Source organism: Herpailurus yagouaroundi, unplaced genomic scaffold, assembly GCF_014898765.1.
Source record: "Herpailurus yagouaroundi ecotype Mexico unplaced genomic scaffold, PumYag 569, whole genome shotgun sequence".
NCBI lineage: Eukaryota > Metazoa > Chordata > Mammalia > Carnivora > Felidae > Herpailurus > Herpailurus yagouaroundi.
In genome coordinates, this window is record NW_024412786.1 from 2307578 (window position 1) to 2320372 (window position 12795).

Here is a 12795-nt window from a genome sequence, read left to right on the forward strand (position 1 = left end):
TTTTTTTTTAACGTTTATTTATTTTTGAGACAGAGACAGAGCATGAACGGGGGAGGGTCAGAGAGAGGGAGACACAGAATCGGAAACAGGCTCCGGGCTCTGAGCGGTCAGCACAGAGCCCGACACGGGGCCTGAACTCACGGACCGCGAGATGGTGACCTGAGCCGAAGTCGGCCGCTTAACCGACGGACCCACCCAGGCGCCCCTTAGGCTTCTCTTTTTAACAAGCGAATGTGATTTACTCTCTGTTGGTTTGCTCCCCCTTTCGGTGGTCTCCCCAGCCCTGGGAGACGCCCCCACTTTCATGGGGAAGAAGTTTCTAGCTTTGGCGTACAAATGCTCGTCTCGCCCCTTCAATCTAGCGAGTGCAGTTCGTGTCTGAGCCCTGCAGCCTCTCCGTGAACGGAGTGGTCTTCGGCCTGACGTCCACGGATCTGCTGTTCCACATGGGAGCCGAGGAGATCAGTAGGTGAGAAGCAGTTCTGGGCCAGCAGGCAGGGCACTGGCTTTCTAGACCAGAGAATCGAGGGGCTGCTTGGCAGCCTTGCCTGGGAAGTCCCTAGAGCAGCACTTTGTGCCACACCCTTTGGCCATTAGAGTTTCTCTGTCCCCAAGACAGCAACTGGATACGTTTGTTTCTGCTACGTTCGTCTGCAGTGTCAGAGACCCCGAAGAACCACGTCTTTGTGCTTCCTTTATAATCCTAGAAGTTCACCTACTTTCCTTCCCCTCCCACCTTCGTGACCTAGGCAGGAGTGGGCGCCCCTGCTCCGGGAGAATGAACGGGCAGCCTCCCTTACCAGAGCAGGTGTCGTTCTGCAGAATCAGACCCCGCCACACCTGCTGAGCGTAGGTCCGGCAGTTCAGTTCCCCCGTCACTGGAAGGAGTGTGAAGCAGTTGGCGTGTTGGGCGAGATGGGTGTGCGCTTGCTGGCTGTGGTTGAGGGTCACCCCGACTGCACGCCCCCACCCACTGGTGGGCGCCTGGCCCATTCTTGCACGCTGCAGTTCTAGCCAACGGCCCACTATGGTCTCGTCACCAGGGATGCCTGCCTTTTCCCTTCGCAGCCCGGTGGCCGGCTCCCCTCCTCAGGTGGGAACAGACCGAGCTCTTTGGGGGTGGGTCTTTGAACTTCCCCAGAGGTACCCTCCCATCACCGCACACGGGCCGCGTAGCTTCCCCCTAGTTTATGAAAGCCTCGAGCTCTCCCCAGAGAGAAACAGAAGCTGAAAAACAGGGCTCTGCATTCCGTTTCTTGCTTCTCTTCCTTCCCCAGTTCTTCCGGAACTTCAGACAGACTCAGCCGAATCCTCAAGCACATCCTGACCCAGAGGAGGTGAGCCGGCCCTCTGGAATAACTGACCGTGAAGAGTGTGCTCCGGGGTCCGGGATTTGATTGGGATCAAATCAAATGACGGTGACGGATCTGACTGGGAGCGCCTTCCTTGGGCCACTCCCAGGGAACTCTGCCCTGCCATGACAAGCCCGCATTCTGTCCCCCAAACACAGAGGAGCAGGAAGGACAATCTGAAAGCATGGATGCAGAGAGGGAAGCCATGCGGGAAGGGTGGGGCCCGGACCAGCCACTGCTGACTGTTTCTCTCCGTCTCTGTAGCTACTACCCGCTCTACCCTCCCCAGGAAGACATGGCCATTGACTATGAGAATTTCTACACCTACGCCCAGCTGCCTGTCACCCCAGACGTCTTCATTATCCCATCAGAGCTGAAATACTTCGTGAAGGTGGGTTTGGACTCTGCTTCTTCCCAGAAATGCCAGAACCGGTCTTTGACTTCCCCTTCTAGACCACTGGTCCTCGCTCTTCGTGCTGGGGACGGTGGCCTCGTTTGTTTGGGAGAGGTGGTAAACTAATCTGTTAGTAAAACGTGTAAGGAAAAAGGCATCCCCCTGCTCGCCTGCGCCCCAGAGCATGGTGCTCCGTCGGCCCAGCCTGGGAGTCCCAGGGGCGGGCAGGAAGCCCCTCAAACAGTGGCTGTCAGCTGGGGCCATGTCAGGGTGACCTGGAGAGGTTTCACACTTGCACTTGCCTGCCCCCGCCCCTGAATGCGGATGTGACCTCCAGGGGGATTTCAGCCCTTTGGCTCTTTATCATCTATGCCACCCGAGGCCTCTCCCCACCCCCACCCCACCCCCCCCCCGCCCTGCTCCGGGGTGGGTCCCTCACAGGGGATCCTCCCGACCAGTACCCCTCTGGCCAACCCAGAGCCATTTCGTCCTCAGGAGGTAGACATTTGTCCCCAGGTCTGGGAGCCGATTGTTACCCTGCCGGTTCACCTCCTTCATTCTGTTTCAGAAGCTCCTAAGGAATTCAGGGTTTTCCAATAATAAGTTAACAGACCAGACTTGAGATGGGTTCGGCCTGCCTTTCCATTTTATAAACCCCTCGCTGGGGTCTGACGGTTAGATGATTCCAACTTTCTCACGTCGGCCCCTCTCCTTTCCCCAGGACGTCCTCGGCTGTGTCTGTGTGAACCCCGGGCGCCTCACCAAAGGGCAGGTGGGGGGCACCTTCGGCCGACTCCTCCTCAGGAGGCAGCGGGCTGAGGACGGGGAGGGGAGGCGGAGTCCGTGTGCGGCCGCCCAGGTGGTCAGGATCTGAGGCCCCGGTGCTCCGTCATCCCCCGTCATGCGGCCTCGCGGACACGTGAGCCCAGGAGCGGCCGTCCCACAAGAGCCCAGGCGTGGAAAGGTAGAGGAAGCAGGCAGCGAGCTGGAGAAGAGGCTGCGGGGTCCAGGCCTGGCGGGCAAGGCCTCGTGCAGCTGGACCCTGACTCTGAGTTGAACTTCTTGGGAGGAAAGCTGCTGTTTCTTCAAGTACACGCAGAGTCCAGAGAGAACCGGCCGTGGACGCGGCGTGCTCCGAAAACGCAAGAAGGCTTTTTGATTTTTCTACTTGATATCAGACACGGAAACAACTTTTGGAGAAGTAAAAGTAAATTCTGAGGAGAACTTCTGAGTTTAAATCTTCTTCCGCTCTCTCTTTTTCCCGGTAGAACGAAGAACATTGCCTCCCTGACCTGTGCCCAGAGAAGGCAGAGCATCTGTCACACTGGGTTTCTGTCCAACCCCAACCCTGATCCCCGCCCCCGCCCCCGCCCCAGGCCCCTGAGGCCTCTGTGCTGAGGAGGTGTGCTGGGCTGGGGCCCTGGGCCCGGGCTACAGAGCAAGCAGCTGGCTGCGTGCCCGGCCCTCCCCGCGCAGCCCTCACATGCAAGCCGTGGTCCCAGCCTGACCTCTCCATCTGGAGGGGGCGGCCGCACGGAGCCGTGCCAAAGCTGGATTCCCTGGTGCCGACCCTGCCAAGTCGCACAGCGTGGCCCGGTGCTTGCCCATAACCCCGAGTGCTTGGACAGCAGGGCCTTCCCGGGTCCCCCGACGTCCCGTGTGTCCTGGCATCTGGGGAAAGGCGGTCACTGGTCAAATGCGGGGTGGGTTTCTGCCCAAAGCTGGCAGGCTGCCCTGCCTCATATGCCAAAGCCAAGACCGGAAACCCCAGCTCCTGGGCCGAGGGAAAGTGCGAGAGGGAGCAGCGGGTGTCAGTGCCTATGCCCTGAGTCAGAGATAAATAGGTGATTGAGCGGTGTCCAACCTTTGCCTCCCACCTGGGACAGTGAGGTGGAATCAACGGCAGGTCTGACCAGGCTTGGGTGAAACTGGTCTCCCTTTGAAAACAAGCAGCTGCGGTTTTGCTTCATTCACTTTATAGGCGCCTCGTCTGAAGACAAGAACCAGGGACAAGCCCCAGCTTGGGGAGCTGATTCTCCCTCAAGATCCCCTGCACGTGAAGCACCCAGCTGCGGGGTAGGGGACCTCATGTCTTTGTCTCCGGATGTGGCATTTGGGGAGTCCCGGGCCCCTCTTCCACAACCTTGAACCCCAGTTCAGGAATAGCATTTGTACGTCTACCAATCCCAGGGTCGGCTAAAAGCCTGCCCCTCCCCGCCTTGGAAAACCCTTGCCTGGGAAGATTCACCACCAGGCCCTTGGCCATGATAAACAAGCCTCTGAGCCCTTATCTCGTGAACCCATGTGTGGCTCTCAGGGAGCCACGGCTCTTGGCAAGTATCCTGGTGTTGCTGCTGAAGAAGCCTCGCGGGGAATTGTAGTGTCTTTGTCCTCACTTGGCAAGGTATAAAGCCCCTTCTCCCCTTATTACAGACTCAGCCATCTGAGTCCAGAGGCCCTGTGAGATGGGGCAGTTGGCAGAGGGGGAAGAAAGACCCGCGGGGGGGGGGGGGGGGCGGGGGGGGGCGGGTGCAGGGCAGACGGAGGCAAGGGGGTGCAGCCTCCCGGGTGAGAAAGCAGGCGCTCAGCATGAATGGGAGCGCGAGTCCGTTGCCTGGATACGAGTCGTGTGACTATTGGAAGTGATCGGGGAGGGCCAGGGCAGGCATCTAAAACTCGAACAGAAAGCAGGATGCGAACCCCAGATTGCAGACAGGTCTGGCGGGCATGTGCCTCTCTGCCACCAGACGGTCCCTTTGGCTCTTGTCAGGAAGTCGGTGCCCAGCTGAGCCAGCTGGCTGCTCCTAGGCCCCTTTTGAGCTGGGTCGCTAATTTCTGGAATCTTCCTCCCTCTCGCTCCCGCCTGCGCTGGGGCACGCGACCTCTGGAGTAAGGCTCTGGGTCTGGAGTGAGGCTCTGGGAGGGCCATCGGTGAGGAGGGAGGGTGGAGGAAGCCGAGGAGCCGCGGCCTGGCCAGAGCGCCAGGGATCCACCTGCTTCAGAACCCCCTTTTGCTCAATGGCACCTCCTCTGGTCCTGGGCGTGCCCGTGTCCTCGGGACACAAGCCTTAGGGTGGAGCAGATGGTCCTGAGGAAACAAAGTCTCTGTACTCTTACCCAGTTCCACACCTCCATGTCCCAGCTGTTGTGCCCCCTCAAGGCCCCCCGGGCTACCAACCACCTCTTCTGGTGCCGGTAGAGCCTGAGGCTGCCCTCGCTTAACCCCTGCATGGCCACCTTTTAGAATCCGGGCTCTGTCTCTAGGAAGGTCAGGGGTGAGCTGCTGAGGGGAACCCAAGTGGATCCCCAGAACAAAACTGGGGGCTTGGGGTGGTGGGGGCACCCGGAGGGGGGCTGGAGCAGGGCCATGACTCTGCTCCTTGGGGCCCGTATCCTGCCTTTCTGCAGCTACTTTGGGCCCGGTGTTTCCTTTCCCTTGACCTAGGGTCGCCCGGCCCGGCTCAGCCTGTCTTGCAGCTTCCCCTGGTGCTGGGAGTAGCCTTTTGGGCTGATATTTCATTTCTGTTTGGGACACATTTCCTTCCCCCTGACCCTGAGGCTCCTGGCCGAGCCCCCCACCCCACCCCAAGAACCAGTCTTGGTTGGCCACACGGGGCTCTTCCTCCGGACTTGAGCCTTTGAACTCACCATGAAGGGCCTTGACTGATGGCGGGGCAGGGTGGGGGTTAACATTTTAAAATTTATTGAGATCTGGCAGCATCACCTTTACCACTTTAACGGGCACCATGCTGTGCTTTTTAGTACACTCGCAATGTTGTTTGAACATCATTACTACGTGATTCCGGAGGATTCTCATCACCTCTGAGAGAAACCCCATCCCCACTAGGAGTCATACCCCTCCCCCTCCCTGCCCCCATCCCCTAGAAAACACAACTCTACTTTCCGCCTCGACAGCCTGGTCTGTTCTGGGCGCATCATAGAAATGGAATCATACGACACGTGGTCCTCTGCGGCCGGCTTCGCTGAGTGTCCCGTTTTCAGGGGTCACCATACCGTAGCAGGTGTCAGTACTTAATTTCTTTTCCTTTTTTGAGTGATTTCCCATCGTACAGATAGACGGCATCTTCTTCCTTCACTCAACGGGGTGATGGACCCTGGGGCCGTTTCTAGTTTTGGGGCTGTTGGGAGTGACGCTCCCTGGAGCACCTGGGTGGCTTAGGTGGCTAAGCATCCAACCCGATTTGGGCTCAGGTCGTATCTCACGGTTTGTCAGTTCGAGCCCCGCGTCGGGCTCTGCGCTGACAGCGCAGACCCTGCTTAAGATTCGCTCTTCTCCCTCTCTCTCTGCCCTTCCCCCGCGCATGCTCTTTCTCTCTCAAAATAAACTTAAAAAAAAAAAAAAAAAAAGAATGATGCTCCCGTGTTTGTGTGAACCTAGGATTGGTGGAGAAGGGGCTTTGGGTTTATGGCGGAAGGAATGCAAGCAAAGAGGAAAGCGAGGAGGAAGGAGGAAGGAAAAGACGGACAGAAAGAAGTGGTGGGCCTGGAATGGAGCTTTGGAGCCAGACCGCGAAGTCAGGAATGCCTCGCAGAGGAGTTTGGACTTGACTCCGTGCACCCCAGGGAACTGGTAAAGGCTTCGGAGTGGAGCAGATGGACAGTATGGAGCCTGTGCCTTAGGCCTCGCAGTGCCGCAAAGGGCAGAGTGAAGCTGGGAGAGGCTGGAGGCCAGAGGCACCTAAGAGCTCTCGGAAGACACAGCCTCCCAGTACCTACTCTCGATTCCTATGGAAACAGTACCCCAGTTTCCCTGTGGGGAACCACTCCCCCCTCCTCACTCCTCCCTGGCCTAAGCCAAGCAGCACATCGCATCTCCCTGGCCTCGGTGAACAGCCAGGGATGGGCAGGACCTAAGACAGGGCAAACACAATGACTCCCCAGGACTTCCGTGGAAGGGGTAGAAAAGAGGCAGCCGCAAGGGTGGGGCTGCTGCAGCCATCTTGCCGCCATGAGGGAAACCCATTGTGAATATGGACTAAACCAGAGGACACAGAGCCAAGAGATAGAGGTCAGTGCCAGGCCACGTTGTCTGAGCTCTGATGAGGCTCGCCCCCCCCCCAATCTAAGCCACAAAAACCACCCCCCCTCTTTTTTTGCTTAAACTAGTTGGAATCGAATTTTCTGTCATCTGCAACCAAAACAATGAAGGCCTGATCCAGGACCGCAGGATCGGGATGACTGCCAGGGCACAGACGGAGAAGACACAGCTCAGGTAGGAAGACAAGGGAGTTAACGTTTCTGAGGACGTACTGTGTGCACTTTGACACGGAGATCGCGTCGAACTCCCAACAAACCCTGCTGGCAGGTGCTAAGAGGTTGGAGGTCACCAGCCTGAGTAAGTGACGGAGCTGGGATTTCAACTCCAAACCCCTCGTCTCTCCAACCCTGCCGCGCTAACCAACCTGGCACGCAACAAGGACAGACTGAAAAGGAGTCACAGGTAGCCGCCCAGGGACCTGGGAGCATGCGAGGAAGGAGTTGAGGAGAGGTGCTTAGGGACGTGCCTGGGACTACCGGGGGCAGGTTGGGACTGAGGGGGGCACCCAAATGGCTACCGAGCTGGGCTGTCCGGTGACAGGAGTAGCACTCTGGTAAGGAGTGGGGACCGGACAGGTTGATCTGGGAGTCGCCTACATAAAGCTCACTGCACTGAAAAGCTGCTGAACTGAGAAGTACTGGGAGGCACTGGGGGTCTGCCTGAGGGGTGGGGGGTGGTAGCTGGAGGTAGCTGACACTCCTGGCCTCCCAGTCTGCGGGTCACTGAGGTGGCTGTCACTGAGGTGGGACTCAGCTGCAGTCGGACATTTGGACCCCTCTGTCATCCTGGGTTCTCTATCCTTGAGCAGCCAGGCCTATCTGCTCCCTCTGGGTCTGCCCTAGAAATGCCAGGCCCCCAGGGGCCAGCCCGCCCTTCGACCCACCTGGGCCCACGGCCAGTTCCAGATTCCCCCACCCAGACCCACCCTCCTCCTCAAGCCCCGGGCTCCCTGCCCCCGCCCCTGCCCGCCTGACAGCTGAGAGGCCAGCAGCTGCCTGGGCCAAGGGGCCCCTCTGAGGTCTCTGGGACAGCTGCTGCCCCGTGACCCTGCTGACCCCTCATCCCCGCACACTGCTCCCTGAGGGCCCAGCTGAGCCTGGCCTCCTCTGCCGGCTTCATCACTCCCAGATCTTCCCAGACTCTGAAGCATCTGCTCAGAAGGAACCCGGGGCCTCTAGGGCCAAGTCAGCCGCCCCCCGGAGGGGTGGGAAAGGGGAGATGCCGGGCTGGCTGAGGCGGCCCCTCAGGGCAGTCGCTATCCCAAGAAGCAGGCGGCAGCACCCTCCCGGCTTCTCTGCTCCAGGAGCAGGAGGAGAACGGGGCCAGGGTCTGGAAGGCGCGGCCGTTCCTGATTCCCGCAGGCCCTTCCCGAAGCCCACATTCCCCTTGAGGACTCCGTCCCCGCCAAGTGCTCTGCCCCTTCGAACATCTAGTAAGAACATCTAGCAACCGTGGTTTACCTCTGCGGATGGGAATGGAAGGGCTAGGAGTCAGGGGCAGGAGGGCTCGGAGAATCAATCGTCCCGTCCACGCTCCTCTCCCGTTGGAAATCCTGTGCGGCGTGTGGGGAATCCTTGAAAAGAAAATATACACAGCATGATCTGGTCCCTCCGGCTCCTCGGTTCTCTGTGTCCCGTCCCCGTCGATAATCCGGGGGCCCCCCCCCCCCTGCCTCCGTCAGGATGCCTGCTTCCCGAGGGCTGGGCACCTGACCGGTCCCTGCGGAGCGCCTCTCGGGCGGTAGGCCCGCCGGAGATGCCTGCGGAAGCAATGCTCTGTCGCCACACATCCTCCCTCCAGCCTTTCCCACACGGGCGCCTGGAGAGAAGCAAGCCTCTGCCTCGGCCTCTGCCATGCAGACCTGGAGCCCGAGCCCATCAGTGCGCCCGCTTGCTCCTGTTCGCAGACGCTGGCTGCTCTGTGTCAGGATCGGGTTGGGACTCGGAGGGGACCCCAGACAGCGCCTGCCCCACCCAGAGCTCCCCTCCGGTGCAGAAACCCCAAGCAAGCAAACACCAGGCACAGGGGGAGGCGAAAGCTGTGGAGGAAAGCAAAGCAGGCCGGGCAGAGGGGCGCCAGGGAGGGGAGGGGCCACAGAGAGGTTCTTGGCTCCAGGCCCTTGCTTCCCAAACCCTGTCTCCTATACGGCCCCTTCTCGCTGTCCCCAGCACCCTGCCATTCTTCCGCAGATTCGTTCCTCTGTTCCTCCCTCAGGTACCTACTATGTTGCAGGCACTCTGGGGAGACGCTGGAGGCTACTGTCCAGTGGGGGGTGCGGGTGAATCAGTTAACAGTGGTGCGGACGCGACAGTGGCCCAGGGTTTCTCCGAGGGTGCCACATGGGGACTTGACATCAACCGGGGGTTCGGAAGGCTTCCCTGAGGGAGAGATGCCCCAGCTGAGATGCCCCCCAGGCCTGCGAGGGGCCAGGTGAGGCGAAGGGGCGGGGAGCGGGTGGTAGGGGCCCCGCCCAGGGACTGTGGACCCGGAAGCCTGTCAGCGGGGGCATGTGGCACCTCAATCACGATGCCAGGTGGAGAATGGGCAGGTGGCACATCATCTTCTCCCCCAGGACCCTCCATCTTCCTCGGTGGCCACACCTTCCTCCCTTCCCTGCCCCACCCTCCCCACTCTGAGTCATCGCCCTGGACTGGGCTCGACCCCCCCCCCCCTTGTCTCTCCATGGGCGCCGTGGCCGGTGTGTCACCAAATTCCAATCTTTCTACTTTATTATCTCCAACTCTGGCTTTTACGCCACAGCTCAGAGTCAAGTTCTGTCTTTTTCCCAAACGGACTCTCCGCAGAGTCGCCCCTGCCCCCCGGTCCGGCCCCCTTCCAGAACCCCCCCCCCCCCCACACACACACTCCAAATTGACCCTCCTAAGCGAGACCGTGCAGCCAGTCCACAGGAAAAGGAACGAGGAATGGCCCTAAAGCCTCCGAACAGGCGGCCAAACTCCCTTATCGTAAGAGACACAAACTAAAACCACACCCAGGCTCCTTTGGCTTTGTTTCATTTTTCCCTCTCAGGCTGCAAGAAATCAGAGAGGTCGAGGACCAGATGCTGGTGAGGCTGAGGAGAAGGGGGCCTGGCACCCGGCCCATGCCCTGGGAGGACAAACAGACAGAGCTTACCAGGTGACACCTGCACGCGTCCTTTCACCCCTACGCGCGTAGGAATGATTGCGCAGCTTGTGCGCACGCTTGCGTGATTCGGCCTTTGCACGAGGTGATCCGCCGCAGCGCAGACTGTCCTGGGAAAGGGCTGGAAACACCCCACGCGGGCTCCAGCTGAGAGCTGCGGAGGAAAACTGTGACACCCCGGCACGCTGTGTGGCAGCAAACGTGTGAAGGTGACGACACCTTCCGTGTCCTGCTATGGAGTGCGCTCATAAATAGAAGGTTTGCTAAAGAAAAGCCAGGCGCAGAACAGTGGGAGTAGCAGAGGCTCCATCAGGTGCGGTTTCCCGCATGCCCTGCAGAGTCACCTCCACTGCCATTGACAGTGGAGCCTGTCCTCTCCCCCTCCCCCGCCCCCATCGCCACCAGGCCCTGCAGTACGTTGGGGCCCTACTTGTCTATATGTTGCCATTTGTGTAAAAAAGATGGGAGGGGCTTTGCTTGCATGGGCAAAGCGTATCTCTAGAAGTGTTCACAAGAAGCTGATAACGCTCGTTGTCTTCTGGGAGAACGGGTGCCTAAGGAACAGGGGTAAGAGGGGCACTTTTGCCTTGGGAGTGGCCTGAGTCATACTGGAGACTCTGGAAAATGGAGCAGTGGTCACCAGTGTAAGAGGGATGGGTGCTGGGCAAGGAAAACAGTGCTCACCCGCGACCCTCTTAAGACTGTCCCCCTCTCCTATGCCATGGTCTGCTGGGTATCTCTTGTTTCCTGATCACACCATGCGTCTACGTGTAGTCCTCCTGGCCTTGGCCTTTGTCTCTGCCGGCTCCACCTGCAACGTCCCTCCTATTCTCTGCCTGGTGAACTCCTATTCACCCATTAATACCCTGCTCAACTATCCCCTCCTCCTTGCAGTTTTTGCAACACTCCCCTCTGCTTCCTCCCCTCTAGCGTATCGAATCCTTCTCACTCCTGTTCTTATTAGTTCTTCTTTCACTCCGCAGTCACTGACTGAGCCTCATCCCTGCTGGCCTGGGACAGTTAGAAGTGAGTCAGAGCCAGCCTCTACCCTCAAGGCCCTCCTTTATGGCACAGAATGTGCCATTTTAGAATTGGTTATTTTTTCATTTGGGGTTATCTGTTCCCTGAGGGCTGGGGACCAGCCTTGGCCATTCTGTGTCCAGCACAGCCCTAGGCAAGAGGTAGATACAAATAGGAGTTTTCAAAATGAACACTGACAAGATATCTTGGAGAGGTGGGAAGTGTTGAAGAAGACCCCGGCTGACTCAATGTTCCCCAGGCCAAAGGACAGCCATGCGGCTTGGATGCTCCCAGAGGCCTCTGGGGGAAATGCCTGGGCTGGTCCCTGCTAGGACAGAGCTGTCACCACTCTGGAAACCCCCATGGCTCTGGGCATGGGTCCAAAGTCCAGACCCAAAGGAAAGTCCCCCCGCAATGCCCTGACACCCAACTCCCCAGGAGGGGTTCGAGACAGAGACAGAAGCTGGGGGCAGTTCCGAGGGGACTCTCATCTGGAATCCCAGCCTCTGGTGGGTCAGAGTTCTCTACAGGAGGATGAAGGGCGAGGAGGGCAGGGCTGGAGCTGGCAGGAGCCCAGGGGAGGAAGGAAATAAGGAAAAATCCATTCCAGGCCTGGGGTTGGCTGAGGCCATGGGGCCCTGCCAAAGCTGAGCTTGGGCTGGAGTGGGGGAGGCTTCCTAGGGGTGGACTGAGCTCCTGCTCAGCTCCCTGCTGCCCTGTGGTCCTGGGGGGGTAGGGGTGCTGAGGCCCCTTCCAGATACTTTGTCTCCTCTCACTGGCCCCCCCCCCAGGTTCCCCCCGCCCCCAGATTATCACTGCCCTTTCCTTGTGACTCTCTGCCCCCAGACCTGCCCCCAAACTCCTGGTCACATTTTCCCCCTGCCTCCCAGGGCCTAGCTCTCCAGGTAAGTGGGGCCTTGGAGAGCTGGCTCCAGCCTGGTTTGGGGGAGGGGCCTTCCCCACCGGCCCCTCCATCCTCCCCAGCTAACCTTGGAGAAGGCGGCTTCCAGTTCTCTCCCTCTGGGCCCACGGGGGCTGGGGCTGATGTGGATGGTTTCCAGGAAGAAGGGGCTGAGAGGGGAAGGAAGGGCTGAGTCAGTCACTGTGTGGTGATTACAGGGCCCCAGTGGGGGAAGCAGCCACCGGGTGGGAGAAACGGACTAGACCCATCTCAGGGCCAGGGGGAGCTCCCAGTGGAGGAGAAGGAAGTTGAATAGCCCATTCTAGGCACTGCTCCATCATAGCCAAGGAAAGCTATCTAAGGAAGGCCTCTAACCCCTCCCAAACGTTCTTCAGGCTCCTGCCCCCTCAGCCACCGGCGTGTCCAGGAGGAGCCCTTCCAATGAGAACAGTCCAGGCCTTGGCTGAGGCTTTATTCCCTGGACATAGGGTGCAGGCGGGACAGGAGGCGGGGCACTGGCCTGGATGTCTGTTGAGTCAGAAATGCAGGACACCCTGGCCATCCCCTGGCCCAGGATCCCAGCCTCCCCGCCCACACTCAGGCCCTTACACACAGCCTGAGAAGTTGCGTAAAATAGCCAATTTTAGCAAACGAAATCCTGTTTCATAAATGCGCATTAATTGCAGGGCTCCCACAGCAGCTGGGTGTGTACGCAAAGATCCTGTCTATTCAGCAAAACCTCCAGGAGAGGCGCCATCAGCTGGCTCCTTAGGGATTCCGTCAGCTCCAGGCAAGTGACATAACTTCATCTGTGAATGGAGAGCACGAACCGCTCACTCAAGTGCCTCCAGAGCACAGAACCCACCACCAGCCACAAATCACACCTTGGATGTAATGTAGGCTTTGTGTGGGCCCTGAGCGAGCT

At 59.2% G+C, this 12795-nt stretch overlaps 1 protein-coding gene and 1 long non-coding RNA gene across 3 annotated transcripts in view; one reads left to right on the forward strand and one right to left on the reverse strand.

Moving 5' to 3' along the window:
* POLA2 (DNA polymerase alpha 2, accessory subunit) overlaps positions 1–2970 on the forward strand; it is a 27230-nt gene extending 24260 nt beyond the window's left edge. For both annotated transcript variants that reach the window (XM_040466167.1, XM_040466168.1), the window contains 4 exons: positions 363–469; positions 1278–1337; positions 1617–1743; positions 2468–2970. In XM_040466167.1, the coding sequence (XP_040322101.1) occupies positions 363–469; positions 1278–1337; positions 1617–1743; positions 2468–2620 (447 nt within the window). In that variant the 3' untranslated portion in view covers positions 2621–2970. The remainder of the gene's footprint in view (positions 1–362; positions 470–1277; positions 1338–1616; positions 1744–2467) is intronic.
* On the reverse strand, positions 2906–12108 carry LOC121023928 (uncharacterized). Its single transcript, XR_005787550.1, has 4 exons — positions 11959–12108; positions 9028–9183; positions 8266–8378; positions 2906–3038 (listed from the first exon to the last, which is right to left on the reverse strand). It is a non-coding gene; the product is annotated as an uncharacterized LOC121023928 (long non-coding RNA).
* Positions 12109–12795: the final 687 nt, after the last annotated feature.